General features: G+C 37.5%; 2 protein-coding genes across 8 annotated transcripts in view; both read right to left on the bottom strand.

Annotated features, from left to right (window-relative positions):
- Nucleotides 1–4,782: 4,782 nt before the first annotated feature.
- Nucleotides 4,783–12,681, bottom strand: LOC127834650 (uncharacterized). Of its 2 annotated transcripts, none has more exons than XM_052360671.1 (7): nt 11,992–12,681; nt 10,603–11,719; nt 10,210–10,264; nt 9,072–9,152; nt 6,910–7,090; nt 5,812–5,907; nt 4,783–5,607 (listed from the first exon to the last, which is right to left on the bottom strand). In XM_052360671.1, the coding sequence occupies exons 2-7, from the start codon at nt 10,939–10,941 to the stop codon at nt 5,409–5,411; spliced, it is 951 nt and encodes a 316-aa protein (XP_052216631.1). In that variant the 5' UTR covers nt 10,942–11,719; nt 11,992–12,681; the 3' UTR covers nt 4,783–5,408. The 2 variants fall into 2 exon arrangements, with proteins under 2 accessions (XP_052216631.1, XP_052216632.1); XM_052360672.1 differs by lacking the exon at nt 11,992–12,681 and having other exon boundaries at nt 10,603–11,107; nt 11,456–11,824.
- Nucleotides 12,682–14,294: 1,613 nt separating this feature from the next.
- The window catches only part of LOC127834648 (uncharacterized), a 31,261-nt gene continuing 23,412 nt past the window's right edge, over nt 14,295–22,143 (bottom strand). For 5 of the 6 annotated variants that reach the window (XM_052360670.1, XM_052360668.1, XM_052360669.1 and 2 more), the window contains 3 exons: nt 19,857–19,920; nt 17,023–17,159; nt 14,295–15,797 (listed from right to left, as the gene is read on the bottom strand). In XM_052360670.1, coding sequence (XP_052216630.1) covers nt 15,516–15,797; nt 17,023–17,159; nt 19,857–19,920 — 483 coding nt within the window. In that variant the 3' untranslated portion in view covers nt 14,295–15,515. Of the gene's footprint in view, nt 15,798–16,201; nt 16,855–17,022; nt 17,160–19,856; nt 19,921–22,143 lie in introns of all 6 variants that reach the window. The other variant, XR_008028035.1, reaches the window with a different exon arrangement.

The following is a 22,143-nucleotide window of genomic DNA, read 5'->3' as shown; positions in this document are numbered from 1 at the left end:
ACCTTGCGTCCGCCTTCCCCAATGTTGGAGGTTATCTACGCCCCTGCCTGGGATTACAACTTTGCAACAAGGTAATGTTACCAAGCAAAGGTTATAGTTTGTTCAAAGTTATAGTACGTTCAACCGTATGAAGAAAGATTCTATGTTTGCCTATTTTTTCTTAAGGGAGCTTTGCTTCCATTAAGTCGGTATCCAACTCCAAACCCTTGAAAGTTGGAACCGATTCTTTTTTCCCTAATTTAATGAGAATGCCAACTTCAGCACAAAGGAAAAGGAATTTAGTTAAGTAATGTTGGCATTTCATTTATTTAAACAAGTTCCACTTACTTCTTTAGTCGAATTACAATTGCATTAAAACTAACAATGAAGTCGGTAACAATGCAACACAACTGATGTAATAAGCAAGGCACCAAATACAACCTGAGGGTAACGCACATACGCAGATACATAAATGAAAACAATATACATTGACGCATGAAGGGATTCACAATACATGTCGATGTACGTGTTGGAGAAGTATTCCATATTAATGTATGTAGCATACTTGAATTCACGTGTTTAATATGTTATATAGGAAGTTATTCGGTCTATACAAAACACATCTTGAACAGTGTGTTATGTAAATCCCGACAGACTTTTAATGAACACTTTTACTCTAAATGTTAAATACAACCGCCACAATACCTTGTATAATTTCAAGAAGGCCCGTTAACAGAGTGATTGTCCTAATAAGACACAAGTTAAAGCATGTCAATCATTATGATTTGCACAAACTTCAAATGGGTTGATACATCTGTGATACATACTTTCACGTAATGTATTACAATCAGTTATTTTCAAATTATAGGGCACACAATCACTGATAAGTATAAAGTCTGCGTTAATACTGGCAACTGGCATTACTGCTAGACCACGTGCTCTTCTGGTTGTATGGCATAGTAGATACCAATGAAGGGCCCAATAATCGGCTTACCGGCCGCTTGGACAATGGACTCCGGTGTCTGAAAAGCTTGGCAGAAAACCAGCGCACCCAACAAGCAAAACAGGATATAATAAGATGTATATGTGCTATTCATTATAGCGTTTATGCATCTGCTTAAATATTTGTTCTTTTTCATTTTCGCAAGTTATTATCATTATAATATATTTTAGAGCAAAGTGTCGGCAATTAATAAATTAAATTTCACTGCCTGTTGGCAGCACCAATTCCGACGTTCAGGTTCTTTGTAAGAAGTCTGTACACACGCTATTCGTTAAGACGGTAGTTTGTAAGTACTCAATGTCTAAGACAAACTTTATCCGAACCGGAAGGCAGCCCATCCGCTCACCGCCTCAGCTATCCTTAGTTTGAACCATGAAGGCCCCAAAGTGGGTGTGATTGCCATCCAGGTCGTACAAAGCGCCCATTGGGTGGTCTCGCACCTTCACGAACAACTTCTCGTTCTTGCGGAGCCGAAACAGGCCGGATATCGGAAGCGTATCCAGCGGGCTGTATGGTCGGTTATTTTGATGGGTATAGGGCAGGCCTCTGAAAGAAGGTAATAGTAAACCGCTTAATTCTCAATGCCAATCGCTTAGCTGTTTATTCTTTATTCTTAAATGCACATGCAATACGGCAAATTGAGTTTGCGTTGAAAAATGAGCTCTGACGGAAACTTTGTCAGTGATAGTTTGTTTTTTTACGTAGCTAAGGCTACTCAGGAATTGAGTGTATTTGAATGTTCTTAATGTGTGTTCTTGTGATGCTGTTGGATAGTGTGTTTTTTACATAATCGAGTAGAAAATGCGGACTCTTTCCATACACAACTCTGTTGTTACGTCCATAGGCACCGATTCTATGAAAATCGCAGACCGTACACCAATTTCCGAAACGATTCCCTTTTTTTTTTGACATGGAATGAGAGCATTAATTATATAAATTAATACATTATCAATATCAATACGCAAACAATGATTTGGCAGTTACATGATAAATTTCGTGTTAAATACAACAACAAACAAACCAAGTTTTATAAACATCGTTGTCGATGTGCTGAAGTTGCTTTTGAATAGAACCTCGACACAACGACCTGTCGTCTAAGGCGGCAGAAGCTTACTTTTTAATAATAACAAAAGTCCTCATAATTGGCTTTCTATGTACTGTAGCTATTTAAAAAGCTATTAAAAGGCTCAACATTCTGGTCGTGAGATGTTTCTTCGTCGCGTACTAACACTAACGCCAGCACACATGGGTCGCACCTTCTATCCCAGCTTCTTCATAATCCATGTACGTGACTTGTGTGGACCATTTAGACATTTAAGCGAGATTTATAGTACTATATGCTTCATATCGAGAATTAAAAAGAAACATGGTCGCCCGGTCTCTTGCATGGTATGTCTCCTGGCACGAGCCCCGGGACCCAATTAAAATGTCTTCTGGGGCGATGACCATATGGTAGAATACATGTGCATTCTATAAAAATGTACTACACACAGGTCTGTACGCTTGCATAAGTGACGGGTGTGTGTGTGTTTATTTATTACGGTTTCACGATTAAGTACCTCGTTCCTATGAGTTATTAAGAATTGTGAACGAGATAACTTACTCTTGCGAACGAGCAGGTAAACCATACAACTATTAAGAAAGTCATGGGAACGCCAAAGCTCACTCGTGGTATATATACTTAACAAAAATATTGAAACACAAGAATCGAGTGAATAATACAACCGATTTTATAGAAATATGCTTTTTGTAGTGGAAAACATTTAAAGTCTAGGAAATGATTTTGAAACAACGTATGCACTTTAAATAGAAGATTTAAGAAAAATGTGCTAATTATAGAAAACTATTTTGGTACCAACGTTATTGAAATGAAATTCTACAATCAAAGACATATTGAAAAGGTACAAAGTGCAAGTTTTCTAAATTCAATCATGAAGAACCGCATAATGACCTCGTATAAACCATAGACATCGTGTGTCGCACTTATATGAGTCTAAGCCATTAATGAGAAGACTTACCACTGGGATATTCGTATGGTCATACAATTTTTTGGAAGTTGGAATCAATTATTTTCATCTCAGCAAAACTGCGTGTAAGTCTGTTCTTGTAAGGTTCATGAATCAAATTGCTGACATCAACAGTTACAATTTTCAGTGCAGTTATTTCAGAGGAGATCATGTTGTATTTGAAATGCGGGTCATTCGCTCACCTATTGTCCTGTGTAGGTTAGGCGGTCTCTAGCCGTTATATTGGTGCCGGTGACGTCGGTGTGTCTTCATTAGCATCAGGCCCGGGGCGCTGTAATGAGAACACATCGCGTATCTTCACACACAAGGGCACTTTGTACTTGAACGTTGTGCAATGAAATGCGTTTTATTTTACAGCTTTAATGTACTTGAAATATGACCGCAGTACAACTCGTCTGAGACTCGTTGTCACTTCTACCATCGGTCGCTCTTGCAAACACTATTTTATGAATTCGTTGAAAAGGCAATTCATGAATATATAATGATGTTATATTTTTTGTTTTGCATACGTCTATGATAGTTCTATAGTTTTTAATATATTAGTCAGCCTGATTCCGTACGTATCAGAACTGTACGTTTATTTCTAAATTCTGTTTGCCTTTAAAATGGGCTGTCATGAAAACTCAACTCACTACGTGGAATGGTTGGCAAGCCCATTGACGCCAATTTTTGCGAACACAAAGTAGATGCCTGGCTTCATGATCATGACGCTCTTCACAAACGACCCGCTCCACTCCGGATGAAACGTCTCATCGTCGCAGAGTTCTTTCACCCACAGAAGGTCTACGGACAGAAAATACGATTACATTGAACCAGTCTGTGATCTAGAAATAGAAGACACATTGTACATACAACCAGCCTGTGATCTAAAAATTGAAGATAAATTGTTCATACAATCACTCTGTGATGATCTAAAAAACAGAAGACACAGTGCACGTGAAACCAGTATGTGATCCAAAAATATGCGAGCAAGAACACACGATACCAGTGTGTGATCTAGAAATAAAAGAGCAAGAACACATGATACCAGTGTGTGATCTTAAAACAGAAGACACAGTGTACATGAAAGCAGCCAGTTATCTAGAAACAGAAGACACACTGGACATGAAACCAGTCTGTTTTATAGGAAGAGACAACATAATGTTCACAAAATCAGTCTGTGATCGAGGAACAGAAGAAACCAGCATGTTATATAGGAACAGAATACACAGTGTACATGAAACCAGTCTGTGATCTAGGAACAGAAGACACAGTGTACATAAAAACCAGTCTGAGACCTAGGAACAGAAGACACAGTGTACATGAAACCAGTCTGTTGTGAAAGAAACAAACACCATGATACTTAAATCAGTCTGTGCAACAGAAGAGGCATCGAACATAAAACCAGTCTGTGATATAGAAATAGAGTACATGAAAAACCAGTATGTCATCCAGAAACAGATAACATAGGGGCCACCAGTAGTTTATCAAGTACAAGAAGACACAAGCACATGAAACAAGTAGTGATACAGAAAACAGACATAGTCTTTATTACACGTGCATTTATTTGGTGTGCAACACTTGCTACTCATTAATTTATATCTACGTTATTCCTTTATATATATTCGTATTATTGTGCATTTCTTCCATAAGTTTCGTACTTATAGAGCTCCACGGTTCGAATTATCTCTTAACAAAATCACGTTTCTATCATACTACGAGTAGAACAACTCAGATGGAAATGTCAATAATTTATTAATCTCATAATTAATATCAAAAATAACACATGCTGTACAATTTACACATGAATGAACTACATTAACATGTATATGAAGACATTTTTATTATCGACATGTTTTGCAGCTATGTTGGCATGTCCCATTTGCACTGAAAGTGTTGTTAAACTTCACTCGTGTAAATGAAGCCAGAAAATAACAATGCATTAAAAAACACGTGCGATCAGATTATAAAGTGTGCGAAGCATGTATGATGCAAAAGCAAATTAAACCTCCTAATAATAATACTTTTCACATCAGAAAACAATAACAACAAATGCTACATCGGAAGTAGAATTTAAACACCACCAACAACATCATAAACGAGTAAAACAAAACAATCAATATAAATCGTAAACACATTTTGATTAACTGATTTAGTTTACAATTGTATCCATGCATGAAATGTTAGCCAGTGTGCTTACTATGAATTGCTTCCCTTAGATTGGTGTTTCCACCGTGGTCTCGTGGGTTTATAAAACGTACACAATACTGATTAACATCAGTATCAACACACACACGAAACCAAAACACCCAACCGGCATTCAGTTCAAGCCGATGAAATGACCTCTTTTACAACCACATCATACTTAATATAAGTTGTCCTAAGTAAATGGTATTGGTTCATACAGTTCACATATGGCTTTAGACAGCTTTATCCACCATAAATGCACCGAAGTGCATATCAGTTTGCTCGGAATGGTACGTCTCGCCCTTGGGGTTATTCTCCATGTTGGTGGGTTTGGTGACCCAAATGGTGTCCCTGAAGTCAAGGTAGTAGAGGCCCCGGAGCTGCACGGAGTCCAGCGGGTAGTCGCCCAGGCCGTACCCGAACTCCGCACCCCTGCAATCAGTGGGAGCTGAACATTATGCGTAACAACAGCTATAGCATGATACTGACAGCAGCTCATGTTTGTGTTTTAGATCTGATACTGCATACATACTGAAAAGCGAATGTTTGAATCTCATTCAGCGTCATGGATGCACACAACTTTGTCATCTATCTGTTAAGTTGCAACTGAGTACCTGCCAGCGCGAACACGCGTACCTGTCATCCTGGGTGCAGAAGGAGACGTCCAGCACTTCCTCCTCGCCTCCTGACTTCCGGCGGTGCAACATCGCGCCCATCGGCGGATAGACGGCGCTGGAGAACAACCAGAACGCACGTTAGAATCGTGCTCTATGCCAGATGCAAATGCATCTATATCAGCGTTTAACATGCAGCAAATATGAGTCGGCGTGTAACGATGTTCTCAACACGGGCATTTATACATTAAACAGAATTTCATTCCATGGTATATACTTATGTTTTAAGGTGTATTTCTCAGTACTTTTGGATGATCACCATTGTTAAATGATAAGTTTGTTAAATTTCGCATTGTTTTGAAATTCCGCTAAAATATAAGACAGCCTTTGACAACTTTAGGTGCTCCAACCACAAATTAAATAGTGAAATTGGTAGACAATTACATGTTGCATACACTTTGAGAATATGTTATTTTTGTTTTTACGAGAATTTTTTTTTTCTTTTACTGATTGTAAAATATGAGGTTGTCAGTAGAGAATTTCTATATAACTGGTATATGGGTGGAAATACTGTACATGCCTTTTATAATCTGATGAGCAACCAGCATAACAAGTTGATATATTTTATATTTACGATAACTGAGTTGAGTTGAGTCAAACCGAGTCAGCAGTACCAGAACACCGTTTTGTTCTCACTCATTAACCATGAACATATTAACCGGTATTAATGCGAATTACTAGCAAGAACGATCCACATTCATTGTTAGATTACAAAATGTCAATTTAAAATCATAAAAGCGCTCAATAAACACTTATTTTTTCGCAACGAAAGTGATCATTCATTGTTTGTATAAGAGAAAGGTTGTTCATAAAAAAAATCACAAGTATTATATAGAATTATAGCAAACAAAAGACAGAAAGGAACAATAACAACAGATACCCATACTGCCTTTAGGTCAGTCTCCAAAAAGCTCCTTAATAAAAGTGTAAAATTTCATGTTTGTATGAAATATGATGTATTTGTTTTTAAACTGACAAATGCAGTTCAATTGTGTTTAAATCAGAACTGTGGTTACTACGTTTATCAGGAGCTTTCCGGGCCGGCCTCTGGGTCGCGTACCTCTGCTCGAGCTCCCCGTTACGGGGCCGGCGGCCGTGCACTACGATGGTCGCGAACACGTAATAGACGCCCGGCGCGAGCACAGTAACGTTCTCCACGAAGCCTGCATTCGTCTCAGCCCTTTCGAACGAGTTAACATCCGAGAAGCTCTCCGACGAAGTCTCCCACAAGAACACACCAGCTGCATAGGAGGTAAAAGTACGCTGTTTGTTTGTGCTCCTTGTTAAACACAGCTCTCCCTGTTATTGTCACAAGGGAAATTCCCGGAAACGTGTTACAACTCTCAAATGCTAGGCATGACCAGGTTCCCACTCGTTCTCACAAAATGCATTTTATAGTTGGGACGTAGATTTCGGCAGAGCAATTTTAGGATTGGCAAATGTGCATGTCTTTTTTCTCACAGATGCACATTACATTACAACTCCAACGGAACACCTCCAGTTTGTTTCTTAACATAATCATACAAATATGTGTTCCGATTCAGTGTGGTGTGTTCCAATGAGACAATGCTGCCCTACAAATCACAACCACGTGTTACGTCCGCTAAGCAAGGGATGTTCACATGCACGTGTATTGTTATAAAGTCTATTGCAAAAATCACATCTATAACGACATCCGAGACGTTAACATGCCGCACAACGCTTTTGAGACCTTAACACGCCGCGTAACGCCTTAGAGACCTTAACATGCAGCGTAACGACGTTGAAACCTTATCATTCCGTATAACGACATGTGATACCTAATCATAACAACCTCTGGGACATAAAAATACCGCATAACGACCTCTGGAAACATAACATGCCGAATAACGACATTTTGAACATTTACAAAGTAATATGCCGCATAACAACCTGTGAGACCTTAACATGCCGCATAACAACCCGTGAGACCTTAACATGACGTACAACGACCTGTGAGACCTTAACATGCCGCATAACGACCTGTGAGACCTCAACATGCCGCATAACAACCCGTGAGACCTTAACATGACGTACAACGACCTGTGAGACCTTAACATGCCGCATAACGACCTGTGAAACCTCAACATGACACACAACGACCTGTGAGACCTAACATGCCGAATAACGACCGATGAGACATTAACATGCCGCACAGCGACCTGTGAGACATTAACATGCTGCATAACGACCCGTGAGACCTTAATATTCCGCATAACGACCTTTGAGACCTTAACATGCCGTATAACGACCTGTGAGACCTTAACATGCCGCATAATGACCCATGAGACCTTAACATGCCGCATAACAACCTGTGAGACCTTAATATGCCGCATAACGACATGTGAGACCTTAACATGCCGCACAACGACCTGTGAGACCTTAATATGCCGCATAACGACCCATGAGACCTTTACATGCCGCACAACGACCTGTGAGACCTTAACATGACGCATAACAACCTGTGAGACCGTAACATGCCGCATAACGACCTCTTGGAACTTTACATGCCGCATAACGACCTGTGAGACCTTAACATGACGCATAACGACCTGTGAGACCTTAATATGACGCACTACGACCTGTGAGACTATAACATAACGCACAACGACCTATGACACCTTAACATGCTGCATAACGCATTGAGACCTTAACATGCCGCATAACGACCTGTGAGACATTTACAAGCCGCATAACGACCTATGGGACAGTGCAGTGACCCACAACGGCATTTCTTAACTAAACATGCCACATAACGACCTTTGAGATCTTAACATGTCGTATAACGACTAATATATAGCAACATACGGATTCGTGGTATTGCTCTTAGAATAAGCAATAATGAAAATCACGGCTTCACAAACAATCAACCTCAATGGCTGTCAAGACAACGTTTGGTCGGAATGTTTCACAGCTTATGACATTTTGTATTTTAACGCGCTTGTTTGAAATCCATACGTACATGTTTTTTGAAAAATACTTAATGTACGTTACCTCGTTGAACATGTTAATCTGGTTATTAATATAAACATACCCGACTACAAATAATGGGCAACACAAACGGTTAACTCTCCTAGTAAATTGTTTTAACTGTAGATATGTGTTGTAACGTTATACATAATTGTATTATCCTTTCTTTTTATTATAATTGCGTATCTCAGTTGCAATGTTAATACGAAAGAGGTAGTTGATTTGTAGACTTACCTCTTGTGCTGGGATTGACACCAGACCGCCCACGGAAGAAGAAGTTCGGACTGGCTGGCACGTGGCGCTTCTGTCTGGCCCCTACGGAGATTGAACTCACTGATTGTGTGTAAAGCACATAAACCCAATACGAATCCGGGTACACCGACCAATAGCAATAAACATACGTTTAAATGATATCGTCCTACTGTATATGTTCAAAAAAGTGCAATATCAAAACAGATGGTAATTCGACGACCTATACATTTACTAATGAATATGGTTTCCATGTTGTTATTTTTATTATTTATTACAAATATAGTTGTATCTATAACTTACTAAAACATTTCCATGTTGTTATTTTTATTATTTATTACAAATATAGTTTTATCTATAACTTACTAAAACCGATTTGTCAACGCCTTTTTAAGACAGGTTATTGCTAATTCACCCATTGATGTTAACAACTGATTACACGTTTTTTTATGCATATCGTCATATAACCAAATAATAAGCATATATAGGTAATTGATAGTAAGGTTTCCAAATAATGGAATTGAATCAGCGTTTAACAAACCATCGTATTTATTTTGAAACGCTACTAGTTTTTTTTGTATTTAAATGCTTAATGTAAAATATAAAACATAAATAACACATAACGTGGTTACACATGAAATGGTTTTTCTTCTTTTAAAAGAAGTTTAAATTGAAAATCGGTTGTTTTTCCCATTATTTTCGTATGACCATTTCAAGCTGACATTCTAGTGTTGTTTTTTTTGCAATATTTATGTATGTCATTTCAAGCGGAAATTCTGGATTTTGAAACGCGATTTATTGACCTCATAATTAGTAAGCGTTACATATTACGTACATGTGAATCTGTTGTATTATGTAAATACGTGTAAACTAAATTATTCAATAAGCAGGAATAAATGAAAAAAACGAAAACTGACTATACCATTTGTTTATCTCTACATTGTGTTATTGCTTATTGCTTTATATATCTCTACATTGTGTTTTGCTTTATAAAGTGTTATTTCAGTATTGAAAAACCATGCACAGTGTTAAAATAGTGTCGCCTTTATTATACAATATACTTTTGATGCAGCGTGATGCATTTGTTCTTATATCAAGCATGTTAATATGAAGGTGTACTCACTCCGAGAAGTCCCGGATCTCTGAATCTGATCCTGCGACTCTAGCTTAGATCTGGTCTGCAGCAACATTAAAAAAGATCAATAATTGTCAAAACATCAAAATAAATCACTTGGATAATAACATATGTTTATACATTAATAATGTAATAGATAATCTGTAAAAAGGATAATGACATAAATCAACAAATGAAATAAATTACTTGATGAAAAATAAATAAATAGATAAATAAAACTAGTCGAAGTATGCTGGTTTATTCAACATAAGCTTGTTCTGAGGATATATTATGAAGTTTTAGAGTTAACAATTAGTATTCAATTATAAGCATTCAACGGCAGCTCTATCCATCATACTATTACCAGGTTAGTACCAAGACAGACTCCGACTGTGTGCATACCTTGAATGACGGCATCAAGCCCGTGTCCTCATTGAGTAGTATGTGTGAGACCTCCATCAGATCTTCTATCCTGTCCCGCTGCACCCGGACCACCTCGCGCACCTCGCCGAGCTGCACGTGCAACAGCAGGTGCGAGATGAACGATACGAGCAGCATTGAGATGACGACACTCCGGCACCAAAAGACTCCTGCGAAACGGCTGCACAATCGGCGATGTAAGCTTTCTGATTTGACGCCTTCCATTCCAATGATCAGATCCCTGCATGCGTGCGTGTCCTTCTGAATGTTAAGGCATTTTGACACTGTTGAGTCCATTTCCGGATGAGCAGAGCTGTGCATGTCCACTGTGATTGTCGTTAAGGCTGTCACATTCTTCACCGCCGTCGTATGCACTAGCTCCCGTATAACTGAGGGCGATACAGCCCGGCCGTTGTTAAGTACTCGATCACAATCAGACAAATGCGTAGTTAGATAATCCAATCATATTGTTTGTATTTGTCGACACCTATAAGCTCAGGCGATAGAAACGACAACAATTCATTTCCTTACAAAAAAAATACCGTCGGTTACGTCACAGTTTAAAATGCATAGTGCTAGCTTTAGCCAGCATTTGAGTACTCTCTACTTTCTCAGTGTACTTTACCAAGATTTATAACATAACAATTAACATTAAAGGGGCAGTTGACTTAAATTTGGTATTTCGTTAAGTATCACGAATTGATATTGCGCATTTTTAGTGCGCTAACATCTCTCGCAGTATTATTTGCCGAATGAACTCGTAAGAATGTATGCTTTCTAAGGCAAAAGAAAATTGAACGATGTTTGCACCAACATTCTTTACTGCAAGTCTTACTCCTTATAATCGTTGTAGTGTAGCTGTCATTACACCGAGCCTTTGCTCGCATGATGGCTGTGCACCTAAATTAAGCAACGCAACCTGTAGGCCTATCAGTCCAGAAACCAAAATGTGTACGACTTGTGTGTGAATAAAATGTTTTCATACATATCTGACATTCTGTTTGCTTATAAGTATTATCAGATGTTTATGTATGACAAAAGCTATGAAATATCCGTCTTGTATTCTTGCCTGATCCTTCTTCAGTTCAACGAAAGGCATCTTTGCCGTAAAACACACTTTGGAGCGGTATTTGGGTTGACGATATTATACAGATGTAAGTGATAAAAATGCTTTAAAATGCTTAAAATACATGTCTAATTGGAGCACACGCAATGCAAAATACTGGTTTCAAAATTGTGAATGGCTCGAAAGGAAAATACCATCAACACACTAACTTATTAATTAAGTTGACTACATAGACGCAGGCGGTGTAAATTCCAACTAACGTTTCTTTTTAGGTTCATTGAAAAACAATTGATTTGTTTACTTACTGCTTTTCTTATGTCGAATATTCTTATTCCTCTATTATATAACACAGTAAAGGTTGATATAGCAAAATATTAAGGTAATCAATTCATATTCATTTAAGTTTAAACATTCTTTTTCATAGGGTTTTCCTTAAGTAGAACCAGGAGAATTAGTTTGTTGACTTGTTCGATTTCGCATCAAACGGTAGCAGTATGCAGCGCCTGGCAGTCCACTCTGAAGGCTCTTGTTTGTTATAACTTATTTACATTGCTAATATTTTAACCAGACGGTTTCATTATCAATATCAGCCTACGCCTTTCTTATGCAACACACGACCTGCACTGTACCGATTGCGGATAGATGCGTTACGACCGTTTACAATAAATAGTATTTTGATGATAAAGGAATTATTAATTACAAGAGCAATAATTATTCCTGAAACGGTCGTGTGCTCTTTAGATCTGCATCCACTTGAACCTTAGTTTAACTTTTACGCGACCTACAGGAGCTTAGTGCGGAAAATAATAGCACATATTTTAAACTTGTCATGCAATTATACAATTTCCTAAAGTGACTTGACACAGGTACCTGTCGAACATTATTTATTCTCTTTTATCTCTTGCCATGTATACCGCGTAATGCAGCCGTTGTCTATGTTCATATTAAACCATTTTGCAAACATTTTTAGCGTTTAAATTGGCTTCGTATTCTTATACTGAACAATAACAACTGTCATTTTGCAACCATGCAGTCCTCATAATTAACGGACGCCACAGCGGTGTAAGAAACTTTGAAGATTTATCATTTATGTGTTTCAAGTGTTGCCGCATCTGATGAAAAGATCTCAAACCCTTTAAATTATTTAAACATCGCATAGAAAAAGGTTACTGAGTTCGCCAAATGCGAGCTTATTAAAAATTGCCTTAGCCTATATAATCAAATAGCTTGTGTCAGCCCCTTTACTTAGGTCTTGCAGCTGCGAAAGTAACAACGATGTCGGTTCGTTTGTTAAGAAGTACAGATCTTGCACCATGGTGATTACGTTCAGATGAGTGACAGCCCTTGAATATTTTTAACTAATCATGCATGAATTGTTAACCATCCCAAAACAAGCCCTTGTAAAAAAGCATCGTGAATTTCCTTGGTTGTAAATATATTTTATTTTGGTGTGCTGTTCTTTTTAAAATGGTTTGTATCCATGTAAAGCTCGGGTATAAATTGTCAATGTAGATTTATTTGATAAGTGCATACTTAACTTGATGTGTTAAAAGTCACATAACTGCGTTTCAAGTAGCTGAAACTTAAGCTGCACTTTAGTTCATATGAGAATTTGCATTATGTTACCTTATATTCACTGCATTTATTATGTTACCTTATATTCTCTACATGCATTATGTTTTCTTATATTCACTGCATACATTATGTTGCCGTATGTTCACTGCATGCATTATGCTGCCTTATATTCACTACATGCATTATGTTGCCTTATATTCACTGAATGCATTATGTTGCCTTATATTCACTGCATGCATTGCGTTGCCTTATATTCAATGCATGCATTATGTTGCCTTATATTCACTGCATGCATTATGTTGCCTTATATTCACTACATGCATTATGTTGCCTTATATTCACTACATGCATTATGTTGCCTTATATTCACTACATGCATTTTGTTGCCTTATATTCACTACATGCATTATGTTGCCTTATATTTACTACATATATTATGTTACCTTATATTCACTGCATGCATTATGCTGCCTTATATTCACTGCATGCATTATGTTGACTTATATTCACTGAATGCATTATGTTGCCTTATATTCACTGCATGCATTACGTTGCCTTATATTCACTGCATGCATAATGTTGCCTTATATTCACTGCATGCATAATGTTGCCTTATATTCACTACATGCATTACGTTGCCTTATATTCACTGCATGCATTATGTTGCCTTATATTCACTGCATGCATTATGTTGCCTTATATTCACTACATACATTTTGTGGCCTTATATTCACTTCATGCATTAAGTTGCCGTATATTCACTGAATGCATTATGTTGCCTTATATTCACTGCATGCATTACGTTGCCTTATATTCTCTGCATGCATTATGTTGCCTTGTATTCACTGCATGCATTATGTTGCCTTATAATCACAACATGCATTATGTTGCTTTATATTCACTACATGCATTAAGTTGCCTTATATTCACTGAATGCATTCTGTTGCCTTATATTCACTGCATTCATTTAAAGACTAAAGATATATTTTTCCGTAAATGATTGCGGAAAAAACACGTAAAACATTCAAAAAAGTACAAAACAAAATCTTTTAATATTGCACATTGTCAATATTGGCAAACAATGACACAGACATAGTAATACACATGCACATGAAAGGTAAATACCAAAGATTACGCATTTTCAAAACTACTGCAGCTTATATATGGTCGAGCATGTGAATGCTTAGATTTCAATGAACATAATGATAAGAAATAATAAACCGGCATATATGTACATTAATGTATTAATAAAACCCTACGCAACATGAGATCAAAAGTTAACAACAGCTTTACATACCAAAGATAACATCCCCTAGCTTGTCTTTTAAGTTTGTTAAAGGGACCTTTTTACAGATTTTGGCATGTACTGAAGTTTTACATTAAATGATTTATATTGATAAATATAATTATTAAAAAAAAATAAAATGGATATTTTAGAGCACGGTAAATGTTCAGTATAACTGTTTCCTCACAAATATCATATCTGCACGGAAAATGTGATAATCTGAAAAATATATTTTTTAATTGTGTTACTTTACCAAAACTTAAAAAGGCCCCTTTAAATGCGATCGATACTCATCTCAAACAACTTATACACACATAAGCGTATATAAATAATATTATTATGCAGAATGGCAAACATAATCACCAATTTAAAAATGTTGCTAATAGCCTAAATATTATACCTGTAACACCTATATTTCTCCAAAGACCAAGAGAGAGACATTGATAAAATAATAATGAAAAACGTACTACTTTATGTATACATGGGTTAGCATATGCTTAAAAAATAACAAAACACACCTTCCAATTGTACTGAAAATGGACACGCGTTTAACAGATTCCGCCCTCTACTACAGTTTTGCCTGTCTTCAAACTGTCGTCTACAAGTGGTCACTGTACAGCTAGTCCAGACGATACAGCGTATAACGACAAACCGAATTCATCAAACACGGCACTCTGAATCAGCAAACGATTTATTGCGTAATTTCGAGGATTGCGAAGACAGTCGATGTATCACGATTGCAAACACGAAGCTAGCAAACACTGAACGCATACGTGGATGAACATGTTTCACATACAACAAATCAAAACTTGCAACCAAAGCAACGTTTCCAACTTTCCAAGCCTCTATAGTCATGTTGTATGAATGCCATTTGAAAGAATAGACGTCAATAAACTAACAGAATTGTGTCCCGCAAAACCATTGTGCTCAGGTGTACCCAGGAATAAAATGGTGTTTCTTTTATTTAGTTCATTGGATGTCGTCAATTTTTATTAATCCAAAGAAGCTAGTTGTCTTGGAATAATTGGCTGCAGTATTTGATGGGATCTCTTCAATAAAAACTTTATCATTCTCGTAAAGCTTGACTATTTTGATGGTGGTGCATGACGCAGGATCCGGCCTGTCGTCGGTGGTCTCACTGCTGGGCCGGATATAGCTGGTGATGTGCGTGCACGTGGTGAGGATTTCCCGCTGGTCCTGGGTGCCTCTCAACACATGATAACCTATCTTGTTCTGGTGAGTGAGCGTAATCTGAAACAATAGTGGAGGGCTCGAGCAACTGGATTTCTTAACGATACAAAAACAGCACATGTTAAAAATAGGAGCATTTTAAAATTAAAGATATCAACCCTTCACAAATGGTAGGTTTCTGCAAATGCATTTTTACATAAATCAACGCATTTTAATCAAAAGTCAAATAGAGAAATTATATTTACATAAATAACTTATTTACTATCCACTAAACATGTATACACATTAATAATTCATAATAATATATTCAACTCAACATTCGCATTCATTTCTATACATCATATACCTATTATCGATCGTTGTGAAAACATATATTAACATATTGCAAACGATATTTTTTTATACAGAAATCAGAGAAAGTAAAGTATATAAATGTCATTGCCATTAAGTTCGACGTCAATTACATTGCTATTCTTTCTCGTGAGCATTCGTTGACTATCCTTGCACAGTGGCCGTTGATATTCGTAGAAATCTTCATAAAACAGTATTGAACGGTAAATATTTGTAGAAGAGTCGGGCAGCATGTGAGTGTGCTTTATTGTACGATGATGATTGCTGAGTATTCATAAAACTATATTGCACAACTATTCATACGAGTGGAAGAGCTTTCTAGCACAATACGGGTAAGTTGTGCAAATTCCTCAATGCACTTGATCGATTAGTCTATAGAAGACCAACTGTTGTTTGGCCAAAGGATATGGCTATCGCTGCATGTGCTAAGTGTAAGACGCATGGCACCAGCACTGTTATGAGCAAACACACGCACACACGCGATAATCTGTCAAGCTCATTCAAATAATGCCGACAATGACTGGACGTCGTCTATTCTGATGAGCCCCAGCACGGAGGATTCCCTCCCGTAGACGGCGCCCGCTGCTCCCTCCATCTCCTTGATGAAAATCCGGTCCTCCGTGTCGTCCGGCTTCACGTAAAGCCTGATGGAGACACATGTCTCAGTGGAGTGGTGCGTGTACATGTGATCCATGTAACACTCCATCAACACCGTCTTCTCAGAGCCAGTTTGCTTTATTACTTCGAATCCTTTCTTTATGGATAACTGCCAGAATTTAAATTAAATAGTGTAAACATCATACACGACTGACCAAGAGTGTTGCATGCATTTTTTCTTTACTCTTTTAACACAAAATCTCAAAAGAGTTCGTAAAATGTTCACGCCTACAGGAAAAGGATTATGGAACTTCGTAGTAAGCTCAACTATACATACCTGGGCATACATGAGGTAGACTCCACTCTTGGCGATATGAATCCCCCCATCGAAGTTGGCCTGATAGGGTTTCTTGAAAACGCCTGAGCTCGCCAAGTCTGGGTTCACCCAGTCCGGAAGCCAGAGCCCGTTCAGATCTGGCAATCGCAACGGCAAAACATTTTGCAATACGGAGAATGCCTATATGGAAATACGGAGACTGTGCGAATAAATGTTGTTATACGGAGACTGAGTGATAACCCATGGCAAAAAAGGAAACTGCGTGAAATACATATTGAATCCGGCAACATTGTTAATATACTGGGTTAAGATGAGACTGTTCGGATACATAGGGCGATAATGATACTGTTCGGATACATAGGGCAAAAATGAGGCTGTTCGGATACATAGGGCGATAATGAGGCTGTTCGGATACATATGTCAATAATGAGACTGTTCGGATACATTGGGCAATAATGAGGCTGTTCGGATACATAGGGCAATAATCAGGCTGTTCGGATACATCGGGCAATAATGAGACTGTTCGAATACATAGGACAATAATGAGGCTGTTCGGATATATAGGGCGATAATGATGCTGTTCGGATACATATACTAATAATGAGGATGTTCGGATACATAGTGCGATAATGAGGCTGTTCGGATACATAGGGCGATAATGAGGCTGTTCGGATACATAGGACACTAATGAGACTTTTCTTATACATATGGCAATAATGAGACTGTTCGGATACATAGGACAATAATGCGGCTGTTCGGATACATATGACGATAATGAGGATGTTCGGATACATAGGGCAATAATGAGACTGTTCGGATACAAAGGACAATAATGAGACTGTTCTTATACATAGGGCAATACTTAGGCTGTTCGGAAACATAGGACAATAATGAAACTGTTCGGATACATAGGACAATAATGAGACTATTAGGATACATAGAGCCATAATGAAACTGGTCGGATACATAGGGAAATAATGAGACTGTTCTAATACATAGGGAAATAATGTGACTGTTCTTATACATAGGGAAATAATAAGACTGTTCTTATACATAGGGCAATAAGGAGACGATTCGGATACATAGGGCGATAATGAAACTGTTCGGATATATAGGGCGATAATGAAACTGTTCGGATACATAGGGCGAAAATGAAACTGTTCGGATACATAGAGCGATAATGAAACTGTTCGGATATATAGGGAGATAATGAAACTGTTCGGATACATAGAGCGATAATGAAACTGTTTGGATACGTAGGGCGATAATGAAACTGTTCGGATATATAGGGCGATAATGAAACTGTTCGGATACATAGGGCGATAATGAGACTGTTCGGATACATAGGGCACTTATGAGGCTGTTCGGATACGTAGGACAATAATAAAATTGTTAGAATACATCGGACAATTTTCAGACGAAATGAAAGCATTTGTCAGTTAGGTGAACAAATGAATTTGTGTAAACAACATGACAAAGTAAATGAAATGTCAATAATTTGACCGAGTTCAAACGTATTTCAATAAGCTCACCATTTAAATGAAAATGTCATAAAGCGGATCAAACAACACAACAATGCGATGAAGAAATGAATGCATAACCGTATGGGGATATTAATTAAGAGTGAATGCACATAGAAATGCGGTGTTTAAATAAATGCATAACCGTATGGGGATATTAACTAAGAGTGAATGCACATAGCAATGCGGTGTTTGAATGAATGCATATCCGTATGGGTATATTAATTAAGAGTGAATGCACATAGCAATGCGATGTTTGAATGAATGCATATCCCTATAAGAGAGTGAATGCACATAGCAATGCGGTGTTTGAATAAATGCTTAACTGTATGGGGATATTAATTAAAAGTGAATGCACATAGCAATGCGGTGTTTGAATGAATGCATAACCGTATGGAGATATTAATTAAGAGTGAATGCACATAGCAATGCGGTGTTTGAATGAATGCATAACCGTATGGGGATATTAATTAAGAGTGAATGCACATAGCAATGCGGTGTTTGAATGAATGCATATTCCTATGGGAGAGTGAATGCACATAGCAATGCGGTGTTTGAATGAATGCATATCCTTATGGGAGAGTGAATGCACATAGCAATGCGGTGTTTGAATGAATGCATATCCCTATGGGAGATTAAATGCACATAGCAATGAGGTGTTTGAATGAATGCATATCCCTATGGGACAGTGAATGCACATAGCAATGCGGCGTTTGAATGAGTGCATATCCCTTTGCGAGAGTGAATGCACATAGCAATGCGGTGTTTGAATGAATGCATAACCGTATGGGGATATTAATTAAGAGTGAATGCACATAGCAATGCGGTGTTTGTATGAATGCATATCCCTACGGGAGAGTGAATGCACATAGCAATGCGGTGTTTGAATGAATGCATATCCCTATGGGAGAGTGAATGCACATAGCAATGCGGTGTTTGAATGAATGCATATCCCTGTGGGGATATAAATAATGTGTTAATCCACTCAACATTAAGGTGATTTGTGAATCATAGTTTACGATAAGAATTCTAAGCGAATGCCTGTAGTTATAATTGTAAACCAGAAAACTTTTTTTAACCAATTCCTGTAAGAAGGCAGTGCGTATAAATTGAAATCAGGAGACAGTGTTTTATAATAGAAAGAAAAAAACCTGTCACTACAAATTACAATATGGAGTTCGTGAATTTTGTTTCTAATATAGTCGTGATAGTTTTTTAAATAAACAATACATTATTGATAGAATATACATTAACATTTAAGATTTTAAACTGACTTAACAAAAGTATTCACTACGCTTGTAAGATTAATATTACCTGTTTTGTCTTGTCTGGGGCTGACTGGACCCCCACCCACTAACTGTATAGCTGGCAGCCGCATCTGTAATAGAAGTAGGGGACAGTATGCAAATAGTGTGTGCAAAAAAAAGAGTAATGTTAAGAAAATGAGTCGTGTTTACAAACAGGTATATTGATTATATCTGAAGCCTCTTAACAGAACAACGCGTGGCACAGAATGTGACATTTTCCTCCGAAGCATAGTTGTCGGGGAGAGGAGCGGACTATATTCATAACTAAACAAGATATTGCACGATCTTTGCCATTGAGACATTTTACTTAAACTCATAGGCATGAACTTTGAACATCGCTTCAACGTAGGGGCATGAGCATTTTGCACGGCGCTGTTAAAATTGAACCATCCAGGCGTTAAATGTTGCAGAACGGAAAATTAAGATAATTAAATTTCACATTTTTGGTAAAAAAAAGTAGCTTGACCTTAAACATAAAAGCTATAAGAAAGGTATGCTACACACCATCTGGTCGTCGAAAATAATATCTAAAAGCTATTTTAACATTCGAACATTTAGCAACCCAGGCATTGTAAAGTTACATATTGGACACATTAATTACTCATCTTTGACATTTAAGTGTGGCATTTACCTTATACCATGGCGTATGGTGTACTATGGGGGATAATGATCCGAAGTTATATTAAAATCCTCGTTCCTCGTAAGTTTTTTTTAAGAAACACAGCGAATACTGAAATTCATGATATTTGACCGTATATTGTGACCTCGCACATCCACCAAGGAGCATTGAAGTTATACAAAAAATCGTCTAGCCATGGAAAATGATAACCCAAAATTATATTAAAGTAAAAATACAGAGCGATTAGACCTTCAATGGCCTTTGACCTTGAATTGTGACATCGACCTTCGAAAAGATCTGGTCCTGGAGAATTATAATCTAATGTTGCATTAAACAAACATATGCATGTTAACGTTACAGAGCGGAAACGAAATCCGGACGCACGTACTGGGCCAAATAAACTATCCAGCCACTAAAAACCTTCCACCCACGGGCGCAAGGTGAGACTACTAAATCCCTACTTCGCGGGCATACAGGTTAGGTTTATCGAACTTATGAGACGAAAATCACCATGGAATTAAAACAGAACAACAACGTAATTTCAGTACAATGATTACTGTAACTATCCGATCATCCAGGTCTATCAATAAAATTGACATTCATCGTCAATTTGTCGATCTATGATGAACATTCAAGATACAAGCCAAAGTATGCAAAAGTAGTCAATAAAAACACAAATCAGTTACAGATGCATTAATTGTTTACTTTATATTGACATATTAGAATTCCTTTTTAGTTAAACTACATATATGTTATTGTTGAGACCGCCCGCGCATACATCGCCCCACCTACTTGCGACCACAGGTCGGTTTAACCATGACGTGACTCTCTGGGTTCCTTATTATTTCATGTACGTCGAATTTTCATGGGGAACCCCCGACCATTCCCTGATATCCAGTATAAAATAAGCCGCCTGTTCAATTAAAAGTCTTTTTCAATGTTAGGTTTAGTGTGTACCATGTCGATATTTAATAGACTATCGTAACTTAAAATAAGTGCGGTGTAAGTGTTTTTGTGTGTATAACAGCCGCTAATTGATAGATGGAGATACTACATGTACTTCTGTGCGAACATTACAACTGACTGTGGAACTAACTGATTGTTCATTTGTAACTGTGTCATTATTGCTTTAGTGTACATTTTCGTTTTACGATGTGTTTAATACGACAAAAGCACGAAAAGTATTACACTAAAAGATATGTAAGAAACCTTTCTTAGTTTATTTCGTCAATATCGAATCACATGAAGTAAACGATTGAATGCACTACGTGGCTACCTGTCAACTCGATCACAAGTTTACGCCAGGAGGATTACTTACAATCAATTTTAGGCAAACCGGTGTGTAGAAGACAACATTTTCGTTACCCAGTATTAATCTAGGTCAGACAATTCTATTTTTAATCAGGAAGTTAATCCGATTGGCTATAATCTTAACCAATAAATGAACCGGGTAGACTTTGCAGACTTTGCTATCTAAACTAATAGAGGTCATGCTAAATATACACTGATCCATTTAAAGTAGGTATCTGCTCTCAAATGTTTGCTTTGGGTATTTTAAGTAAACAGCAGGGAAGTTGTGTGAAAATTACAGGTTAAGATTTGTTTCATCGTGGTACATATTCAATATTGTAATCAAGTATTAGAAAATGTTGTTAAATTACTGCTGTATATACTG

The sequence above is a fragment of the Dreissena polymorpha genome, chromosome 6 (assembly GCF_020536995.1).
Source record: "Dreissena polymorpha isolate Duluth1 chromosome 6, UMN_Dpol_1.0, whole genome shotgun sequence".
Lineage (NCBI taxonomy): Eukaryota > Metazoa > Mollusca > Bivalvia > Myida > Dreissenidae > Dreissena > Dreissena polymorpha.
Note: the sequence above shows the minus strand (reverse complement) of the source record. Positions and strands in the feature narration are given on the sequence as shown.

Bases quoted from the DNA above. Each gene is read 5' to 3' on its own strand.
- LOC127834650 (XM_052360671.1), bottom strand. From the start codon at position 10,941: ATGCACAGCTCTGCTCATCCGGAAATGGACTCAACAGTGTCAAAATGC. The intron at 7,091-9,071 runs GTAAGTCTACAA...CCTCCTATGCAG, and splicing joins TGTCAATCCCAGCACAAGAG to CTGGTGTGTTCTTGTGGGAG. The intron at 5,608-5,811 runs GTACGCGTGTTC...CACTGATTGCAG, and splicing joins TTCTGCACCCAGGATGACAG to GGGTGCGGAGTTCGGGTACG.